The sequence below is a fragment of the Salmo salar genome, chromosome 20, assembly GCF_965601325.2.
Source record: "Salmo salar chromosome 20, fSalSal1, whole genome shotgun sequence".
NCBI classification, from domain to species: Eukaryota; Metazoa; Chordata; class Actinopteri; order Salmoniformes; family Salmonidae; genus Salmo; species Salmo salar.
In genome coordinates this window covers 73,584,984-73,606,611 of record NC_138310.1, presented here as the reverse complement: position 1 = coordinate 73,606,611, position 21,628 = coordinate 73,584,984, and the positions used below count along the sequence as shown (strand labels likewise).

The 21,628-nt window shown below is 46.1% G+C and overlaps 1 protein-coding gene across 2 annotated transcripts in view; it reads right to left on the bottom strand.

Annotated features, from left to right (window-relative positions):
• LOC106581317 (ephrin type-A receptor 4) overlaps positions 1–21,628 on the bottom strand; it is a 75,736-nt gene that overhangs the window by 6,436 nt on the left and 47,672 nt on the right. For both annotated transcript variants that reach the window (XR_014381921.1, XM_082966720.1), the window contains exons 5-14: positions 17,572–17,907; positions 9,926–10,050; positions 9,539–9,698; positions 8,591–8,702; positions 7,395–7,453; positions 6,833–6,946; positions 5,800–5,985; positions 849–910; positions 412–621; positions 111–260 (exon numbers count right to left, since the gene is read on the bottom strand). Coding sequence is in view for 1 of the 2 variants with exons in the window: in XM_082966720.1 (XP_082822846.1) it covers positions 111–260; positions 412–621; positions 849–910; positions 5,800–5,985; positions 6,833–6,946; positions 7,395–7,453; positions 8,591–8,702; positions 9,539–9,698; positions 9,926–10,050; positions 17,572–17,907 (1,514 nt within the window). In the remaining variant the exon portion in view is untranslated. The remainder of the gene's footprint in view (positions 1–110; positions 261–411; positions 622–848; positions 911–5,799; positions 5,986–6,832; positions 6,947–7,394; positions 7,454–8,590; positions 8,703–9,538; positions 9,699–9,925; positions 10,051–17,571; positions 17,908–21,628) is intronic.

Sequence of the window (21,628 nt, the reverse complement as noted above, 5' to 3'; positions counted from 1 at the left end):
GATCAGGAAAATTGTACAGCTGTAATTGCACAGATACTATTTGTTATTATGACATAACATAATTATTATTTTACGTTTTAAACCTGAATATGTTCTCATTGTAGACTTACATCCTGGTTACTCATGTCCCAATATGGCCGCTCTCCGTATGACATCACTTCCCACATGACAATGCCGTAGCTCCACACGTCGCTGGCCGAGGTGAACTTTCTGTAGGCAATGGCCTCTGGGGCTGTCCAGCGAATGGGGATCTTCCCTCCCTGTGATTGTCAGGTAACAAGTTGTTAGTATCACTCATACTGTACCAAAGACATAGATCTACATACAAAAATAAAAACACATAAAAATGCTGACAGGTAGATAGACATACTGAAATTGATTAACACTACAGCCAGACACACACTCTCTTACCCTGGTGGTGTATGCAGCCTCGGGGTCGTCCTCCAGTACTCGCGACATGCCGAAGTCAGACACCTTACACACCAGGTTACTGTTGACCAGGATGTTGCGTGCAGCCAGGTCTCTGTGGACGTAGCTCATATCAGACAGGTACTTCATGCCTGACGCGATGCCACGCAAGATGCCCACCAGCTGGATCACTGTGAAACGCCCGTCATTCTTCTAGAGAACCAAACAAACAAAGAAATTCATGTTAGATAATGTTTGAATGCAGTGTACTGGCGGGATGTGATGATGATTGTAGATAGTAAGTCATCATAATCTTGATGACGTTGCTTGTTTGACATTCATTAAGAGAATAATGGCCGTAATAGTCAGAGTTCCAAACATATGTAAGCAGACACATACCACACACAGAGTTGAATATGCACACACACTGCATGACTTACCCTCAGAAATGCATCCAGCGAGCCATTCTCCATGTACTCTGTGATAATCATCACTGGTTTACCTGAAGAAAAAAAAGAGAGAGAGAGAGAGAGAAAGAGAGAGAGAGAGAGAGAGCGAGAGAGAGAGAATGAAAGGCAGATGATTATGGAGGTAAATGATGCACATCACAGCACAGCAGGAGAGCAGTGGTTCTCAGGAGAGTGTGTGTGTGTGTGTGTGGTACACCATTCGTCTCAGTCCCGTAGTGATTTAATTAGTTCAGTGTAAGTGTGTCCTCGTGTCTCCCACTTACTCAACAACACAGAGAAGGATCTCTACTGTAACATAACACCAACACACACACACACACACACACACACACACACACACACACACACACACACACACAATCAAGTATACTAACGAGCAAAGGCAAGAAATGTGCACATATGTTCTCTTCAGAATATATTCACACTGCTAGACTTTTTACACATTTTGTTGTGTTACAGCCTGAATTGAAATTGACTAAATGTAGCAAAAATAATGTCACTGGCCTACACACAATACCCCATAATGTCAAAGTGGAATTATGTTTTTAGAAATGTTTACAAATTAATAAAAAATGATAAGCTGAAATGTCTTGAGTCAATAAGTATTCAACCCCTTTGTCATGGAAAGCCTAAATACATTCAGGAGTATAAATGTGCTTAACAAGTCACATAATAAGTTGCATGGACTCTCTGTGTGCAATAATAGTGTTTAACATTATTTTTTAATGACTATCTCATCTCTGACCCCGACACATTCAATTATCTGTAAGGTCCCTCAGTCCAGTAGTGAATTTCAAACACAGATTCAAACACAAAGACCAGGGAGGTTTTCCAATGCCTCGCAAAGAAGGGCACCTATTGGTAGATTGGTAAAAAAAAAGCTAACAGACAATATTCCTTTGAGCATGGTGAAGTTATTAATTACACTTTGGATGGTGTATCAATACACCCAGTCACTACAAAGATACAGGCATCCTTCCTAACTCAGTTGCCGGAGAGGAAGGAAACCGCTCAGGGATTTCACCATGAGGCCAATGGTGACTTTAAAACAGTTACAGAGTTTAATGGCTGTGACAGGAGAAAACTGAGGATGGATCAACAACATTGTAGTTACTCCACAATACTAACCTAAATGACAGAGTGAAAAGAAGGAAGCCTGAACAGAATACAAAGATTCCAAAACATGCATCCTGTTTGCAACAAGGCACTAAAGTAATACTGCAAAAAATGTGGCAAAGCAATTCACTTTTTGTCCTGATTACAAAGTGTTGTATTGGATTTGCCCCAAACATAACACATTACCACTCTCCATTTTTTCAAGCATGATGGTGGCTGCATCATGTTATGGTAATGCTTGTAAATGTTAAGGACTAGGGAGGTTTTATGGATTAAAAAAATAAACGGAATGAAGCTAAGCACAGGCAAAATCCTAGAGGAAAACCTGGTTCAATCTGTTTTCTACCAGACACTGGGAGATTAATTCACATTTCAGCAGGACAATAACCTAAAACACAAGGCCAAATCTACACTGGAGTTGCTAACGAAGAAAACAGTGAATGTTCCTGAGGGACCGAGTTACAGTTTTTACTTAAATCTACTTGAAAATCTATGGCAAGACCTGAAAATGGTTGTGTAGCAATGATAAACAACCAATTTCACAGAGTTTGAAGAATGAAAAATAATAAAAGAATGGCCAAATGTTGCACAATCCAGGTGTGGAAAGCTCTTAGACATTTACCCAGAAAGACTATCAGCTGTAATCGCTGACAAAGGTGCTTCTACAAATAATTGACGCAGGGGTGTGAATACTTATGTAAATTAGATATTTCTGTATTTCATTTTCAATTGTGCGAAAATGTCTAAAAACATGTTCTCACTTTGTCATTATGGGGTATTGTATGTAGGTTGGTGAGAGAGAAAAAATATTTCATCCATTTTGAATTCAGGGTGTGAATACTTTCTGAAGGCACTGTACATACACACACAATCTCTATTAATCTATGACAATCTGTCTATTTATGTCCTTCACCATTCTCTCTGTTCCTTTCCCACTTTTATGCCAACTTTCTGTACATTCTGTCACTCTCCACATTCTCTCTCCCTGTCTTTCTCCCTCTCACACTTTCTCTTTTTCCATGTCATTCTCCATCCCACTCCTTTCTGCTCTCTCTCTCTCTCTCTCTCTCTCTCTCTCTCTCTCTCTCTCTCTCTCTCTCTCTCTCTCTCTCTCTCTCTCTCTCTCTCTCTCTCTCTCTCTCTCTCTCTCTCTCTCTCTCTCTCTCTCTCTCTCTCTCTCTCTCTCTCTCTCTCTCTCTCTAGCTCTCTCAGGGGAGCATCTGTCTCTTTCTTTCAGCAGGAGGGAGATTCCCTGGTGGTTCTGTGATGGTTTGCGTGACTTTGTGTGGCTCGGGGAGGTGGAGAGGAGGAGGTGGAGAGGAGGAGGTGGAGGGGGGGGGGAGGGTGTAGTTCATCCCATTGCTCTAGCAAGATGGCAACTGCCTAATCAGCCATACAGCAAACACATGGCGAATAGTTTACTTTTAACTTCTCTTGGAATTGTTAGATACTGTGCTATGATTATGATTATTATTTTAAACATGTATACTCACATTTTATTTGTTATTAGAAACTCATTTGCCCACATATTTGAGAGTTATTGGAGTGTTTCCTAGTTATTAGTGTCTAGTTCCACTGAGTAAAGTAGTTGGTAGTTTCAGGGTCTGAAGGTGAAGTTCTCCCACTCTGCAGTAGACTGGTTCGATTGCCAAGAGGCTGTCAGTCACGGCTCTGTGTGGCGCGTGATTGGCACTCCATGACTTACAGGGCTATAGCAACGCCCCAAAGAGGAAGTGGAGTTCAACTTGAGAGGGGAGCCTCTTTGTCAACCATCTTTGTTCTGTTTTGTTCTCCCCTGCTGCCCCCGGGCCGCCGCTGATTGACAGCTCCCTAACTAAGCCTGAGGAGCGTCTGACCTACGACCCCCATCTCGCCCCTTCTCAGCCCCTCCCTCATCCTCCAGCCTATTTGCATGCTAATGTCTTGTGTACTGAATATGTCCCGCCGCCTTTGGCAATGAACTCTGGGCAAGGGCCCCGCCAATAAGCCGATTATCACCTGCCCCAAAAAATGACTAGGGAGGGTAGAGGATAACATATAGGACAATGTTTGGAGAACGTTGAGGTAACATTAGGAACGTTATTATAGAGAGCCGACGTCGGTGGGAGAACACAAAGAGGCCTGCTACTAACTCTCACTGGATCATATTTTAATTGTTTTTATAAAAGGACCATTTCTAATTTAGCACTTCTTACATTATGTAAATGTGGGAGTTTAAATGTATCACATCCTAAAGGAAAGCTGGGAATCCTCAAAGTATTAACGACTGACGATGGACGCACAGGGTTTTTAATTATGAAAAAATAAATAAAGGGCTAAGATGAGAGGCTATGCTGGCTCAGCTCTGAGTATCTGATGTTAGTCTATTTATGTATTTAGTTCATATTTAGACTTCATCAATAATTAATAAGACTTAATTGGCCTCTTGGACATGCAGTGGTGCCGTACTGAGGCGAGAAAGAAGTCCCTTTTAACTAGATTGAAATAGGGAGGGGAAAAAGTGCAATTCAAATAATGGATTCTTAATAGATTCCACCGACGCACTCAAGTGTGAAGGACTAATTGCAGAGAAACGGGTGTCAAGCTTTTTGTCATTACAAAGATGGGAGGAAGGGGAGAGGGAAGGAGAGGGAAATTGGATGTAGTCCTCTCCTCTCAAACTGTTTCTGTTTCCAGTCTGGTATCTAATTTACTCGTTCTCTACATCTCTCTCTACATCTCTCTCTCAGTGTCTGCTTCTCTTTCAGCCTCCCCTTTCCTTTCTCAATCTTTCTCCCCTATTCCCCTCTTCTTCTCTCTCCTTCTCTCCTTCTCTCTCCTTCACGCTCCCTCTCACATTTATTGTTCTCCTCTCTATTTCTCAATCACATCCTGTCTCTCCTTCTCATCTCCTATTTCTTTCTTTCTTTCTTTCCTTCCTTTCTCTCTCTCTCTCTCTCTCTCTCTCTCTCTCTCTCTCTCCGAGGTCTGATGTGTGATACGTGATCAGGACAGTGGTATGTATGGTTCAGTCATGCTGGGCTGTGCAGATTGAATGGCTGACTGTGATTGGTCTATTCTCCTAGAGAGGAGGACATATAGGGCTGGCTGTTCTGTCACAATGCATTAAACCAGTCTGTCCATCTAACCAGGCAAGGTAACTGGGAATCTGAGGTAACAGTCACATACACATGTACCTAATCAAAGGTGAACAGACACACATTCATAGTAAAAGACATGAAGAATCAAATTCTAAACCAGTAGGAACATCAATAGAAACCCTCTCTCTCAAACACTTATACAACGCACTACGAACTGAACACCCAACTAGTTTCCCACACGTACACCCCCCATCCCCCAACACACACTCTAAACAACAAGGGGTGAAGGGGTAAGAAGCCAGCGTCTGGTGTGGCAGCAGTACAGGGTCTGTCCTGCAGATAGGGTATCACTCTCTAACCCCAAACACATTTACAGCTGACACCATGATTAATGAGCTAGCTACAGCGCAGGACACATTAACCCTGTAGCCGACCTGGACCAGACCTGTTCCATCTGGACTCCAACTACCTCGGGATTTCCAGTATGTGCGCCATGTCCGGACCCACACTACCCCTACCCATGGCTCTCTGGGTAGCAGGGCTGGGATGGGTCTTTATCTGAGCTAGTCCCTTTCAGGTTTTGTCTCCTCATAGTTTATGTTGACCATAGGGAAAATATAGAGTATATGATTGGCTTCTCTATTATAAGATCCACAATATTTTGATTTACTCACATTTATTTAAATTCTGCCTTTCAAAAATCCTCCGATCAGGATCCTACTTACACTTGGTGACCACTCCCTCCAGGTGAATGATGTTTGGATGGTCGAATTGGCCCATGATGCTGGCCTCAGACAGGAAGTCCCGCCTCTGCTTGTCGGTGTATCCCGCCTTCAGGGTTTTAATGGCCACACAAATCTCCCTCTTCCCTGGCATTTTCAGACGACCGCTGCACACCTCCCCAAACTCACCTGGAACACACACATACACACAACTTATTATAAAACACACGCCTTATCAAACTCACCTGGAACACACACATACACACAACTTATTATAAAACACACGCCTTATCAAACTCACCTGGAACACACACATACACACAACTTATTATAAAACACATGCCTTATCAAACTCACCTGGAACACACACATACACACAACTTATTATAAAACACACGCCTTATCAAACTCACCTGGAACACACACACATACACACAACTTATTATAAAACACACGCCTTATCAAACTCACCTGGAACACGCACATACACACAACTTATTATAAAACACACGCCTTATCAAACTCACCTGGAACACGCACATACACACAACTTATTATAAAACACACGCCTTATCAAACTCACCTGGAACACGCACATACACACAACTTATTATAAAACACACGCCTTATCAAACTCACAAGAACATACATACTCATACATTTTCACATTTTCAACATGGTCAAGAAAATACCTAATAACACAGAAACCACACTTATTTCTAGGTAAGGGAACAGGTGGTGGGAAAGGGGGCTGTACTTTAATCATTGATCGACCCCCTCTGATCCCCAATCCCTCCTTCTCAGTCGAGCAGAAAGAGAGCAAGAGAGAGGGAAATGGCTATTGATTCTTTTCTATTATTTGGTTTGTCGGCTGACTTTTTCCAATTCAGACAGGGGAAAACATGAACATTACATTTTCCCTCCCAAGTCATTTTATTGTCTATTGACCCAATGAGTCTGGCCAAATATTACCAGTCTGACAGAATGGCCATGTTGACATAGCAAAAGTATGTGCAATAGTAAGTCCAGTCCGTACCAATGCCAATGACTTTCTCAATCTTGATACAGGAAGCGTCGATCTCCTTGGCAAACTCTCGGACAGCCTGGTTGGGGTCCTCGTAGGTGAAGGGGTCTACGTATATCCTCACTCCTGAGAGAAAGGAGGAGGGAAAAGGGACGGTTAATGCATTCTGACCAGCAGAGCCCCATCTGTCCTTCATTTTCCCCATGCTGTGGGCTATACTGTCTTCCTCTCTTCTCCTTTATCCTTTAATTCCTCAACTTCTACATTACAACATCTCTCCATCCAATGTCTCTGTTAGATTGGTGTAATAACTCTTATTTCATCAGAGTTAATGACATCTAAAGTAATATGATAGTATTTATCTTGTCAATAGACTTTCACTGGAGAATAATGTCGTAAATGTTATACGGCATTACTTTTGGAATACACATTTCATCCACACTTTTATTACAAACATACCTTTTTTTTATTACTCTATTAACCAAGTGCATAATTTTTTAGAGGCTCTTTTTTTCAGTGTCGCTCATCAGTGAACGTTGATACTAGCGTAGGATGAGTACAGTGAGTGGTCTACCTTGGTGTAGGTGTTTCTCTTCATCAGCATCCTGCTTGGCCTTACTGTACTTACTCCTTCTGGGGAGAAAAACAACATGGCCGATGTGGTTAGCTAGGTTCAGCAGCACGGAGCAAGTCAATGGTGTTATTATTGATGTTGTCTAAGGCCACCAGATGTGCAGGACAATGTTGGACTAATGACTTTTAAACATGACAATGTGCCTCTCTGTCCTTTTAATGACTGTTAAACAGCTCTGTGAGCCACGCTGAGCACTACCCACCCACCCCTCCCCCACACGATGGTCAAGACACAATGACAGACAGTTACCGTCAATGAATATGAATCAAAGATGGCCACCTGCTTGGCTGGAAGAGCCCCAATCACACACACATGTGCGCACAAACACACAAACATCCCCCTTCTCCATTGCCCACACACTCTCTTTCTCATACATATAGAAGTGTCCAATCACACAGGAGCGCACACACACCCACAAACAGTGGCCAGTAAAAGACAGAGCGTGGTTAAAGCGTGAAGAGAGAGACCCCATCTGCATGTAATCCCATCTGTGTGTCACTGCTTTGTTCTGCTCTACTGCTCGCTGGTTAACACCCTCTGATTGGGTCACTGCAAATCCACCTGCTGCCTCCTTCTTTCTCACTTTTTCTCTCTTCTTCTACACCTCCCTCTCTCTCGCTCTCGCTCTCTCTCTATCTCTCCTACTCTCTCACTGTCTCTCTCGCTCTCCAGCTCCCCGCAGGTCACAGAACCTACCACCCCATATTACAGCCACAGCGAGAGATAAAGGGATAGAGGTGGAGGGAGGAGAGGGGGAGAGAGGAAAGAGGTGATGGAGTGGGAGAAGAGGAGCGAGGGTCGCTGATTACATCTCTTCAGCTGTCACACCGTCAATCATGTCTCAGGTGGGGCTACACATCACTCACTGGGGCTGTGTGTGTGTGTGTGTGTGTGTGTGTGTGTGTGTGTGTGTGTGTGTGTGTGTGTGTGTGTGTGTGTGTGTGTGTGTGTGTGTGTGTGTGTGTGTGTGTGTGTGTGTGTGTGTGTGTGTGTGCACGTGCACCTATCGTCGACGTGTGACAGACACTTTTTCGAATCTGCCTCTACATCTGCCAAGCAAGACATTCTCTTCCCGGAGGCAAGATGGAGAGAAAGAAAACAGGGAGAGAGAGAGAGAGAGGGGATGAGAGTCTCACCTCCTGCTGATGACGAAGGCACTGATGAGTATGAGGAGGAGAACAACACTGCCCACCACAGACACCAGCAGCACTGTGGAGTTAGTCCCATCTCCGATGATAGGAGCTGGAACTGAATATGAGAGGAAGAGCGGGAGGGAGAGAGAGAGAGAGAGAGAGAGAGAGAGAGAGAGAGAGAGAGAGAGAGAGAGAGAGAAGAAAAAAAGGAGAGGTAGTGAGAGAAAGAGAGAGAAAAATTAGAGGGAGTGAGAGAAAGAGAGAGAAAAAGGAGAGGTAGAGAGAGAAAGAGAGAGAGAAAAATGAGAGGTAGAGAGAGGGAAAGAGTGGGTGGACAGACACAGAGCAAAGTCAATATCATTCAGTCTAATCAGGTCCCGAGATGTAAAACCTACAGCAGATATTCTATTTGCCATCGTCATTGACCTCTCCCTTCCTCTCTCCCTCCATGTGTGGCCCAGAGTATTAGTCCTTCTTCCCTATCCTCCATTTTATGAGTCCCCATAAAGTATTGTGTTTCTCAGAGGCCCATTGAGACACAATGCAGTGCCATTCCACCGAGCAAAGAGCTGTGTGCTTCAGTGTGTCATTACCATATGCCACTATCTCCATCTGCATCACAAAGAGACACCTGTGTCTAGAGGACAGAACAGACGTCCTCCTGCCCAAATGACAGGTCAGGACGTTTCATAACAGTCAATAATATACTCATGAGTTTGAATGTTTGTTAAATGTTTGGGATTATTATTGTTATTCAGATGTATTAAAACATGTGATATCAGTATGTGACATTATGTCTATATCATTCATGTTCCAACATGTTAGAAGCTGTGACAAAGATGTAGGTGGGTAGCATGTGCTAAAACAGAACACATGTTGACACTTGCTCTGTGTCACAATGACATCATCACAGTGATTTGTGCGATGCTGTCAAGGTTGCGCTCCACTTACCAGAGTTGGTCATGAACTCGAAGGGAGCGCTGAACTCTCCGTAGCCGGCGGCGGTGCGAGCGCGCACATGGAACACATAGGAGGTCAGAGGGGTCAGGCCCTTGATGTCGGTGTTCCTGGACGACGTCTTGATAATGCGATAACTCCTCTCATTCTGGTCCTGAAGGAGAGAGAGAGGGATGAAAAGAGTTGAGGTGGTTTTCCTTGCATGTCAAAGGTTCTTACTTCAGCTTCGTCAGAGGAGGCAGTCAGGTTGTCACCTTTTCACTGTTCAGAAAAAAATTAAATTCTCAACCTGTCAGGTTCAATGTTATTTTAAAGCCTGAGGAAACAAACTGCATTACCCAGAGAACTGCATTTCCCAGAGAAGTACATTTATCACCTCACCTTCTCGTAGTATTTGACCTCGTACTCCAGGATGACCCCGTTGGCTTTCTCAGGCTGCTGCCATGCCAGGGAGATGGTGTGTCTCGTGATGTCCTTGGCTTGGATCGAGTTGACGGGAGACGGGGCTAGGGACAGAAAGAAAAGACAAAAAGAGAGAGCTTTTAGCCTTTTATTTTTTTATTTAACAATTATTTAACTAGGCAAGTCAGTTAAGAACAAATTCTTATTTACAATGAAGGCCTACTCCGGCCAAACCCCAACGACGCTGGGCCAATTGTGCGCTGCCCTGTGGGACTCCCATCACAGCCGGATGTGATACAGCCTGGATTTAAACCAGGTACTATAGTGACACCTCTTGCACTGAGATGCAGTGCCTTAGACCGCTGAACCACTCGGGAGCATTGACCTATCCTGCCTTGTTGTTTTGACCCTCTGAGCCACTAAGTCTGTTTCTTTCCTATTCCTCTTTCTGAGAAAGTCACCATGAGGCAATCAACTCCACCTGCCGTTCAGCTTGGCTCCCAGTCAAAGGGCTTAGGTGAGTACGGCTAATGGCTACGGCTGCAGCGCTACAGCTAAGGAGTCCAATGGTGAAGCTCTATTGCTAAGCCCAATGGTTGGAATACATCAAAACAAACCTTCCCAATGCCTACAGCTAGTTTCAGACCCATTTCCCTTCTTCTCCACACAGCAGATGCTCCAAGCTAAGCTAAGGAATATCTCACTTCCTGTCCCGCAAATTCCAAAGATTCTCTGGTCTCCCTGGGAAACCACTGCGTTGCTATGACGTCTCCCCTGCTCCCTTGCTGTTGCTGCTCTGTCTTCTAGCCAATCAATCATTTTTTTTATTAAACGTAGGCAGAGGTCAATGTCTAAAGGCCATTCTGCAGCAGCCCATGATGAGACAGTATTTCAACCAGCTGCTCTGTGTCTGTGTTCCGCCTTCAACATCTGCAGGTTAAAACACAAATAACAGCTCACACTCACTCCCTCCCAACTCGCTCCAAAAGTCAAACCTCTATCTCCGAGACTGACATCACGCACATTGGGTCAGAGTCAGTCACAGACGACACTAGAAAGTCACATCATCCATATGGATATAGTTGTCTGGGGAAAAACATCCACTTACTGATGGAAAAGCACTGACAAATGCAGAGGTGGAGCCTTCAAAAAGACCAGTGCACACTCGTGCCCAAGGAAAGACAAATACAATTATAGACAGAGGGTCACACAGACAAACAGACAGGCAGGCAGAGTACACACACAGTCAGGTAGAGCTGGATGGGGGAGTTCAAAGATATCTTCAGACAGAGCAGGGCTCTACACTGACCTTTTTTACAAGGAGCACGTGTTGAAAAATGTAGGTGCACACAAAGACATTTAGGAGCACAAGGAAAAATATTTGAGATATTAAAGATAGAATCCTTCATTTTTCTAGGCGCACTAGTGCTCCTAAATAAAAATTCCAGGTCGCACAGCAAAATATATAGACGCATATGCAAGTCAAATGTTGTTACTGTAGAGCCCTTCAGGAGAAACACCCTTCCAGCCCCTTCCTCTCACCTCCTCAACAGCCATTAACCCTTCCCCCATATATACACATTACACACACACAGACCCAGTCACACAGACCCAGTCACACACAGACCCAGTCACACACAGACCCAGTCACACACAGACCCAGTCACACCACGTCACACACAGACCCAGTCACACACAGACCCAGTCACACACAGACCCAGTCACACACAGACCACGTCACACCACGTCACACACAGACCCAGTCACACACAGACCCAGTCACACCACGTCACACACAGACCCAGTCACACCACGTCACACACAGACCCAGTCACACACAGACCCAGTCACACAGACCCAGTCACACACAGACCCAGTCACACACAGACCCAGTCACACCACGTCACACACAGACCCAGTCACACACAGACCCAGTCACACACAGACCCAGTCACACAGACCCAGTCACACACAGACCCAGTCACACCACGTCACACACAGACCCAGTCACACACAGACCCACTCACACACAGACCCAGTCACACCACGTCACACACAGACCCAGTCACACACAGACCCAGTCACACACAGACCCAGTCACACCACGTCACACACAGACCCAGTCACACACAGACCCAGTCACACCACGTCACACACAGACCCAGTCACACACAGACCCAGTCACACACAGACCCAGTCACACACAGACCCACTCACACACAGACCCAGTCACACCACGTCACACACAGACCCAGTCACACACAGACCCAGTCACACACAGACCCAGTCACACCACGTCACACACAGACCCAGTCACACACAGACCCAGTCACACCACGTCACACACAGACCCAGTCACACACAGACCCAGTCACACACAGACCCAGTCACACACAGACCCAGTCACACCACGTCACACACAGACCCAGTCACACCACGTCACACACAGATCCAGTCACACACAGACCCAGTCACACACAGACCCAGTCACACACAGACCCAGTCACACAGACCCAGTCACACACAGACCCAGTCACACACAGACCCAGTCACACCACGTCACACACAGACCCAGTCACACACAGACCCAGTCACACACAGACCACGTCACACCACGTCACACACAGACCCAGTCACACCACGTCACACATAGACCCAGTCACACACAGACCCAGTCACACACAGACCCAGTCACACACAGACCCAGTCACACCACGTCACACACAGACCCAGTCACACCACGTCACACACAGACCCAGTCACACACAGACCACGTCACACCACGTCACACACAGACCCAGTCACACCACGTCACACACAGACCCAGTCACACACAGACCCAGTCACACAGACCCAGTCACACACAGACCCAGTCACACCACGTCACACACAGACCCAGTCACACACAGACCCAGTCACACACAGACCCAGTCACACCACGTCACACACAGACCCAGTCACACACAGACCCAGTCACACAGACCCAGTCACACACAGACCCAGTCACACCACGTCACACACAGATCCAGTCACACAGAGACCCAGTCACACACAGACCCAGTCACACACAGACCCAGTCACACCACGTCACACACAGACCCAGTCACACACAGACCCAGTCACACACAGACCCAGTCACACAGACCCAGTCACACACAGACCCAGTCACACCACGTCACACACAGACCCAGTCACACACAGACCCAGTCACACCACGTCACACACAGACCCAGTCACACAGACCCAGTCACACACAGACCCAGTCACACACAGACCCAGTCACACCACGTCACACACAGACCCAGTCACACACAGACCCAGTCACACACAGACCCAGTCACACACAGACCCAGTCACACCACGGCACACACAGACCCAGTCACACACGACCCAGTCACACACAGACCCAGTCACACACAGACCCAGTCACACAGACCCAGTCACACACAGACCCAGTCACACACAGACCCAGTCACACACAGACCCAGTCACACCACGTCACACACAGACCCAGTCACACACAGACCCAGTCACACACAGACCCAGTCAGTCACACACACTGTCCTGAATCTCCACCATAGGCTACCTTACATTATCCTTACATCTCCAAAGCTAAAACACAAATGCAGGCAAAACATTGTTGCTGATATTTTGGTAGCTTACCGTCTGCCATTTAAAGTTAGCTAGAGCAGTAATACTATAGAAGCTAGTACTACTATAGAAGCTATAGAAATAAATCTCTGACCCGTGACTCTGGCTACTGTAAACTTCCTATCCAGCCTACCTGGTGCTGCCTTTTAAACAATTACACTGCTGTGATTATTGAGGCAACCCCTATCGTCGATTATGAAAGGATTATCTGTGACATTATATATATTCTATTCCCCCAGACCAGTCCAGGGGTTACTGTTCCGTGAGCCTAGTGTTCACTCTAATGCTAACACAAGCAGGCTTTTAGGGAGGGACTGAGTTCAACCAGGCCTGGAATCCAAGCACCAACGATGGGTTATGTTTCAGTGGTGGGGGCAGTGGGGTTTGAAGGGGGGCGATGGGTCTGGAACGGGGTGGGGGGGTGTACAGACAGCTCTCAGAGTGAGAGGCGGTAAATAGATTTCCCTGGGTTGTGTCATCCTGCCGGTCGGGCTAAAGTGTTGCGTCTCTATTAAACAATTAGAACGGCGGCCATTTGTAACCCTCAAATCAATATTTACTGGAGGGCGCCTAGCAGCCAGACCCACTTTGAAGGGCCCCCCGGGGGTGGCCAGGGACGCTCCTGACCAGAAAGAAATCCAAAGGGTCAGCCGGCCCATTCCCCTTAGGTAATCCACACATTCATCTTTTCTCCAAAGATGACAGTTATGGAGATTTAATCGGGTTCTGGTCCTCTGTTGCTTTTTTCCAAGGCTAATGTGAAGTTAAAGATGAGTGATTCTGTGAGTGGTTCCTTCTAAGGCTTGGTATGGAGGAGGTGAAGGTTACAATGGAAGGACACACGCTGTACTATCAATCAGGGAAAAGTTTAAGACTTAGAGAAGATAGAACACACACATGCATGCACGCAAGAACACACACACACACACACACACACACACACACACACACACACACACACACACACACACACCAAAAACACATAGGACACATGTAGGCCTACATACACACACATTGTGTCACTATCACACGCCAAACACACGGCCAGGATCAAGCTAACACAGGCGAAGCAGGAGATTAGAGATGTAACAGCAGGGCTAGATTGGAGAATAACAGTGTAAACTAGCTGCCTGCCCAGCACCTCTGTAGACAGACCTGAATGTGGGGCAGATCTGTAATGTCTTACTGCCTCCTGAAAGCGTGGGCTAAAACGCTCACGGAATACTAAGTGGAAAAGCAATGAATATTCAGATCTCATTTCCCAATAATGTGCTCCAAAAACTCTTTTACAGCTCGCCCGCCGCAACACTCACACACACGCACGCAAACACACACACACACACACACACGCACGCACGCACGCACGCGCGCGCACGCACGCACGCACGCACGCACACACACACACACACACACACACACACACACACACACACACACACACACACACACACACACACAAACTCATTATACCAACAGACAGATGGAAACACACATAAAAACATACACATACTCACATTATCGCTCACAGACAGTGGAGAAAGTCAACGGCACACAGCAGCCCATGCATATATTAGCTACCAGAGACACATTAGCAGAGCTGGGAATGAGCAACACAGACAAACTGAGATTAGTTGAACGTTTGCTCCCTGGGTGGATGAAAATGTCTTTGTGGGTAAGTTTGTTGAGCTAGCTACTTTTTGAGCTACTTTTTGAGTCTATGTGTCACAGTGAGAAAGAGTTGGGCCCTGTGAGTAAGTTACGCTTTTGAGTGAGTTAGTTTGTCTTACAGAGAGAGAGAGAGAGAGAGAGAGAGAGAGAGAGAGAGAGAGAGAGAGAGAGTTGAGTGAATGAGTTTGTCTTTGTGAACATGTTCGTTCTGAGATATTCAGGTAACTGGACCAGCTGTGGTCAGACCGTGTGGTTTGGAGAATATGTGGTGGATTATGGTTTGACATTAAAGAAACAAAGGCCGGGGAACACATGCGGGTGCCATATTGAAGTCTGGTTGCCAGATTGGAATCACTTGATTTGCTGCAGCAGAGGAAAAAACGGGCAAAGTGGGAGCTGTTTTTCAGGGCGTCGAGAAATTGTTTCCCCCATACGAGATCCCCAATAAAGTCTCCTTCCACCCAGGTCCCCGTGTTCACCTGCATTTCCGATTCAGCATAGTGATGGAAACACACGCACACACAATGACAAACACATAGTGATGGAAACACACACACACACAATGACAAACACTTGCACGCACTAACTCACTACCTTTTCAAGACATTACACATACCAAGGATCATACTGAGACATACACACACACACACACACACACACAAACACACACACACACACACACACACACACACACACACACACACACACACACACACACACACACACACACACACACACACACACACACACACACACACACACACACACACACACACACACACACACACACACACACACACACACACACACAAGATCTAGAGTAAAGACTGGATCTCATAAACTTTCTAAACATCCATTTACAGGTCAGCACAAAGCTGGACATCCTTCCAAAACCCTGAATACCACCCCTCAACCCCACACACACCCCTTCCTTCATCCAGAGGGGTGAAGGGGTTACACCCTGTCTGATTTACCAGGGGGATTGTTCATGGTGAAATTAGGAATCCCCCCACTCCCCCTCTGCACTCTTTCCCTGCAGAAACCTGAATCTTGATCAAGGCTGCTGGCCCAAGTGGCTTTTTACAGAGCATATCATAATAAATCTATCATAATAAATGTGTAATCCACTGTGTCTGGATGGGGGTGATATAGAGAGAGAGACAGCCACAGATGACTGTCTGGATTACAGGGGTGAAATCAGAGCTCTGAAAACCCCTACTGAGTATTAGGGGAGAAATCCAATCAACTCTGGTGCTATTCTCTTCAACCCGCACACACACGTTCTCAAGACACACACACACGTTCTCAAGACACACACACACGTTCTCAAGACACACACACACGTTCTTAAGACACACACACACGTTCTCAAGATGCACACACACGTTCTCAAGACACACACACAAGTTCTCAAGAAACAGACACTTTCTCAGACACACACATACACATGCACAGGCATTCTCTAACACACACACGCACACATTCTACACAACACACAAAATAACCTGCAAATGCAGACATTTTTGCCTCACGCACACACAAGCATGACCACACATGCACACAAGCACACACACACTCCTAATGCCTCCAGCTGCAGGAGGGCCAACTTAATGTAAGTATTAGAGAATGGAAAACAGTTGTGAAACATGCTTCAGTGACGAGCCAAAGGCAACATAATTTATATATCTTACTATCGCAGGACAACTGGTTTCAAGGCAGCTCTAAATCCATTAATCTCTCCTTTCTCCCAGACCAGATAAATCAAGCCATCCTGTCCTTAAATAGCCAGTCAGAATCCTCCAGAGATCTTCTCTTTTCCCAGGGATCAAAACAGCAACACAAAAAGGCACTTAGCCCGCCACCCAAGAGCGCCGCAGTAAAACCAGAGGTAATAATCATCTATCAGGAGGAAAGGAAAGGTCACAGCCGTAAAATACATTTGCACAACAACTGGAGAAAAAATGTCCGAACGACAAAACAACAGGGGCCTTTCAGCGCACCACCAGGCAGGGAGCTCTACTGTGGTTGTAGAGGGCCAGCCGCGGTATTCATGATCCCATTCCACTGGAACAATACACACACACACTGCCCTACCCAACATACCGCAACTTAATTAAGCCTAACCAAATCAATACAATTCATTAGAATAGAAATGTTGTCTGTTTCCCCATTCCCCTTAAAATAAAATAAAATTCAAACATTCAAAGCACATCTCAACCTTTACCACAACCCAACAAACAACAACAGTCTCCAGCATCTCTCTCCCCACCCACACACATCTCCCCCCAACCCCAACCCCAACTCACCGGCCTGGTTGGTAGTGACCGTCACCGACACGGCCTGCTCAGGTCCAGGGCTCTGCTGGGAGACCCCGTTAACAGCCCAAATCTCAAAGGTGTAGTTGGTGTGAGCCTGCAGGTCATTGATAGACACCTTGGTGGCCCTGAGGCTCAGCTGCTGGGGGCTGAAGTGGACCCCGTTCCCACAGGGCTGACACCGTGTCCCCTCGGGCCCGCAGCGTTTACACACCACGTTGTAGCTGAGGTCCTGGCGTCCGCCAGAGGAGAGAGGAGTGCTCCACTCCAAGTTGACCGATGTCTCATTGACGTTGGAGATGAGGTGGAGCGGAGCCGTCGGGGGTCCTGGGAGAGAGAAGAGGGAGAGAAAGGTACAGGGTTCGAGAGGTAGTCTGAAGTACTCTCACTTAGCCAAACTTATGGGTAACTGTCAGACAAAGCAGCTGTGAGAAGAGAGACTTGGTTTGAAGTGACTGAGTAGACTTTGGTGTTGCAATTAAAGACAACACTAAATTGTTGAAATTGAAACACTTTGTTTTGGGGAAATCAATAATAGTGTTTGTCTGTGGTGGCTATAGCTAAGTGATTAAGTCCTAATTATAGTTTGCAGTCCCTGCTAACCCAACAATTCCTGAGGTCTCCTTTTCTTTTCAAAAGGGCTGGGAAGTTAGGAAGTCCAATTTCAACTTGGTTTAGTCAAGATATTAAGTTAAATGTAATCCCTGAACTGATTGTGTTACATTCATGTGGTGGATGTGTAATTAGTTATCATGGCTGTGAGCCTAACCCAGCTGGTCCCAGATCTGTTTATGGGACTTGACAGAGTTTGTTTTCAACCCAGTAATAAAGAAGTGGCCTTGATCTAGGGTCTGTGTTGTATAATGTTTCACTCTGTACCCCCCCCCCCCACAGACTAATGGAGGTCACATGCGCGAGCAAGGGGATGGACACGGGCTGAAATATGAATGCCAGTCCATCTACTGACGAATCATTTCACAATGGAAATTAATTATCAGTGTTATTTTTGGAGGAGCGACGTGGCAATGAATGATTACACAGAGAAACTGAGAGAGAGAGAGAGCGAGAGAGAGAGAGGGGGGGGAGAACGACTGGAGGAGTGTGTGCATGTAAGTGTATGTACGCTCTTGTGTGTTTGTGTGGTCAATCTGGTGATAGTCCATGCATTTACAAATAGTAGAGAAGAGGATGATAGAGTGAGAAAGAGGGGGGGAGAAGGAGAAGACAAACACCGTCTGTTCATCCAGGAAGCAAAAAGCCACTGATTAATATGGAGGACAGGGGCTGTACTGGGGAGGAGATAGGGAGGGGGAGAGAGCGAGAGAGAGAGACAGATAGATAGAGTGTGAGAGAGAGTGTGTGAGAGAGAGAGAGAGAGAGAGAGAGAGAGAGAGAGAGAGAGAGAGAGAGAGAGAGAGAGAGAGAGAGTAGGGGAGAGGGTCATTCCAACTGAAAGACACCTAAAAGCTATAGAGATGGTTTGGGTGGAAATGGGCAGTGCTCTCTCCTTTTGAATTGAGGGATAGAAAGAGAGGGCTAGAAAGAAGAGCTGAGAACTGGTGTGGAATTTACTGGGTTCTCATGTACTGTGTGTGTGTGTGTGTGTGTGTGTGTGTGTGTGTGTGTTGTGTGTGTGTGTGTGTGTGTGTGTGTGTGTGTGTGTGTGTGTGTGTGTGTCTGTGTACAGGGTTAATATTAGCATCACCCCTACCTTCAGCCCCTTCCCTGTCTGACAATCCATTACCAGTTCTCATTAAACATTATGATGAAGCCTCCCTCCCTCCCTCCCTCCCGCATCCCCTCTCCTCCCTCCCCCCTCCATCCAGTCAGTTATAGATGATGGTTTCTATATTAAGGTGGCGGTAGCTGCAGAACCATCACTGTAATGGTCTTTTGTCATGCAAGGTTCAATGTACCAGTCTTCCTGTTCCTATCTCCTCTGTGGTTTCCTGCTACAACACTAAGCTATTAAACAGATAGATTTTCTTAGTGCCATTCTGTCATAAATGTATCTGAGCTGGATTTATCCCCCAGTACAATGGGGTTTTGGGTCCATGTCTGAGCACGGGAGATATTGTAGTGTGTGTGTGTGTGTGTGTGTGTGTGTGTGTGTGTGTGTGTGTGTGTGTGTGTGTGTGTGTGTGTGTGTGTGTGTGTGTGTGTTAGTTTTGGACTATGTGTCAGTAAGATGTGTCTGTCTGTCTGCTAGTTGTTGCCATGGTAAGTCATGCTGTGCTGTTTAATGAACTAAGTATATGATGGGTTATTATATAATGCTCTATTCAATCACAGACACATTCCAGAAGCTCCCTGGTCTCCTACATCCCATTAACACTACCTTTGGCCATACCTGTTGCTCCCAGGATTATCCAGACAGAGAGGGTGAGCGTAAGAGAGAGGGAGATGGGAGCCATCAGCTGTGACTGACACTGGGTAATTAAACAGTAGGGAACGCAACCACAACGCTTCCAAAACACTACCAAAACACTACCACAACACTAACAAAACACTACCAAAACACTACCACAACACTACCAAAACACTACCAAAACACTACCAAAACACTACCACAATGCTTCCAAAACACTACCAAAACACTACCAAAACACTACCACAACGCTTCCAAAACACTACCAAAACACTACCAAAACACTACCAAAACACTACCACAACGCTTCCAAAACACTACCAAAACACTACCAAAACACTACCACAACACTACCAAAACACTACCACAACGCTTCCAAAACACTACCAAAACACTACCAAAACACTACCAAAATGCTACTTGGAGCAGGCACCGTCTGTGGCCAGCGCACGGTAGTAGCCAATCTTACAGGCTGTAAGAACACAGATAGCGAGAGAGACAAGGTCAGTCGGCATTGTACATAGAGAAACACACACTCACAGATAGTACACACCCCACACACTGTGGAATGTTGCTTTCATTCGATCATAACTACTTAACACCTCTCTATCTCTCTATCTCTCTCTCTGTCTGTCTTTCTATTTCTCTTGTTGGGCGATTCAACAAGCTGACTGGGGTCTCCATCTTCTATTCATTTTATCCAGCTCTACCCATCTGTCATCATTTTCCTCCTCTGAAAGCCAGACATTTCACCAATGCCCTATGGCTGGCTATGATCAGACTAATAGAGAAGAGAGAAGTTACCACACAAGAGTTACACAAATATCACATTACCGCCCCTCCTCCCTCTCTAGAATTAAACTAGGCTTTATTGGCTGGGCTGTGAGGTGCATTGTAACCAAAGCCATGGGCATTCCAACATAATTAACAAACAAATGTCACCCCATTTGGCCCAGTGTCTCCTCTGAGCCAGGTTCTCAACACATAAGGCCTACACTACACTACACTTCACTACACTACACATGCCTCAAATTGTAACCTAGGTGACACTTTTCCGACTCGGGCGACGGCGCTACCCTATCCTCTTGATTGACAGCTTGATTTGAGGGCACGGCTTTCAAGGAGTTCCTCTCTACTGTACCGTTTCCATAATATCTGAGAAGTCTAGAGGGTTGTATTTCATCCAAGAGCACTGGATCAGAAGAGCAGGACAAAAGATGGATGCTGTGAGAGGTGCGGTTCAGACAGCCAGGACACCGATTGGGCCAATAGCCTGTCAATCACTGAGGCGGCCGGATACTTGGCAGGACCAGAAAATGGCATTGAGCCCTGGGGCCGGAGGGCTGGTGGTTTAGGAGAGGGGGAGGTGTGTGTGTGCTACCTAAACATTACAAAAACGTTACCAAAACGTTACCACATTGTTACCTGAAACTGTTTCCACCATGTTAACTGAGCGTTTGGACAAACAGAAGGAGGGATCCTTGTTCACCAACATTCTTTCGTTCTCCCTTTTCCCTCCATCTTTCCCACTTTTCCTATTTCTCAATTCCCTACTCCCCCTGGCCTCCGTATCCCACTCGCCCATTATCCCCTCCATCCCAACTCCCTCCCTCACCCCACCCATCTACTCTCCCTCCCTCTCTTTTTCTGTCTCAGTAATTGTTGGCTGAGTGCTGAGTT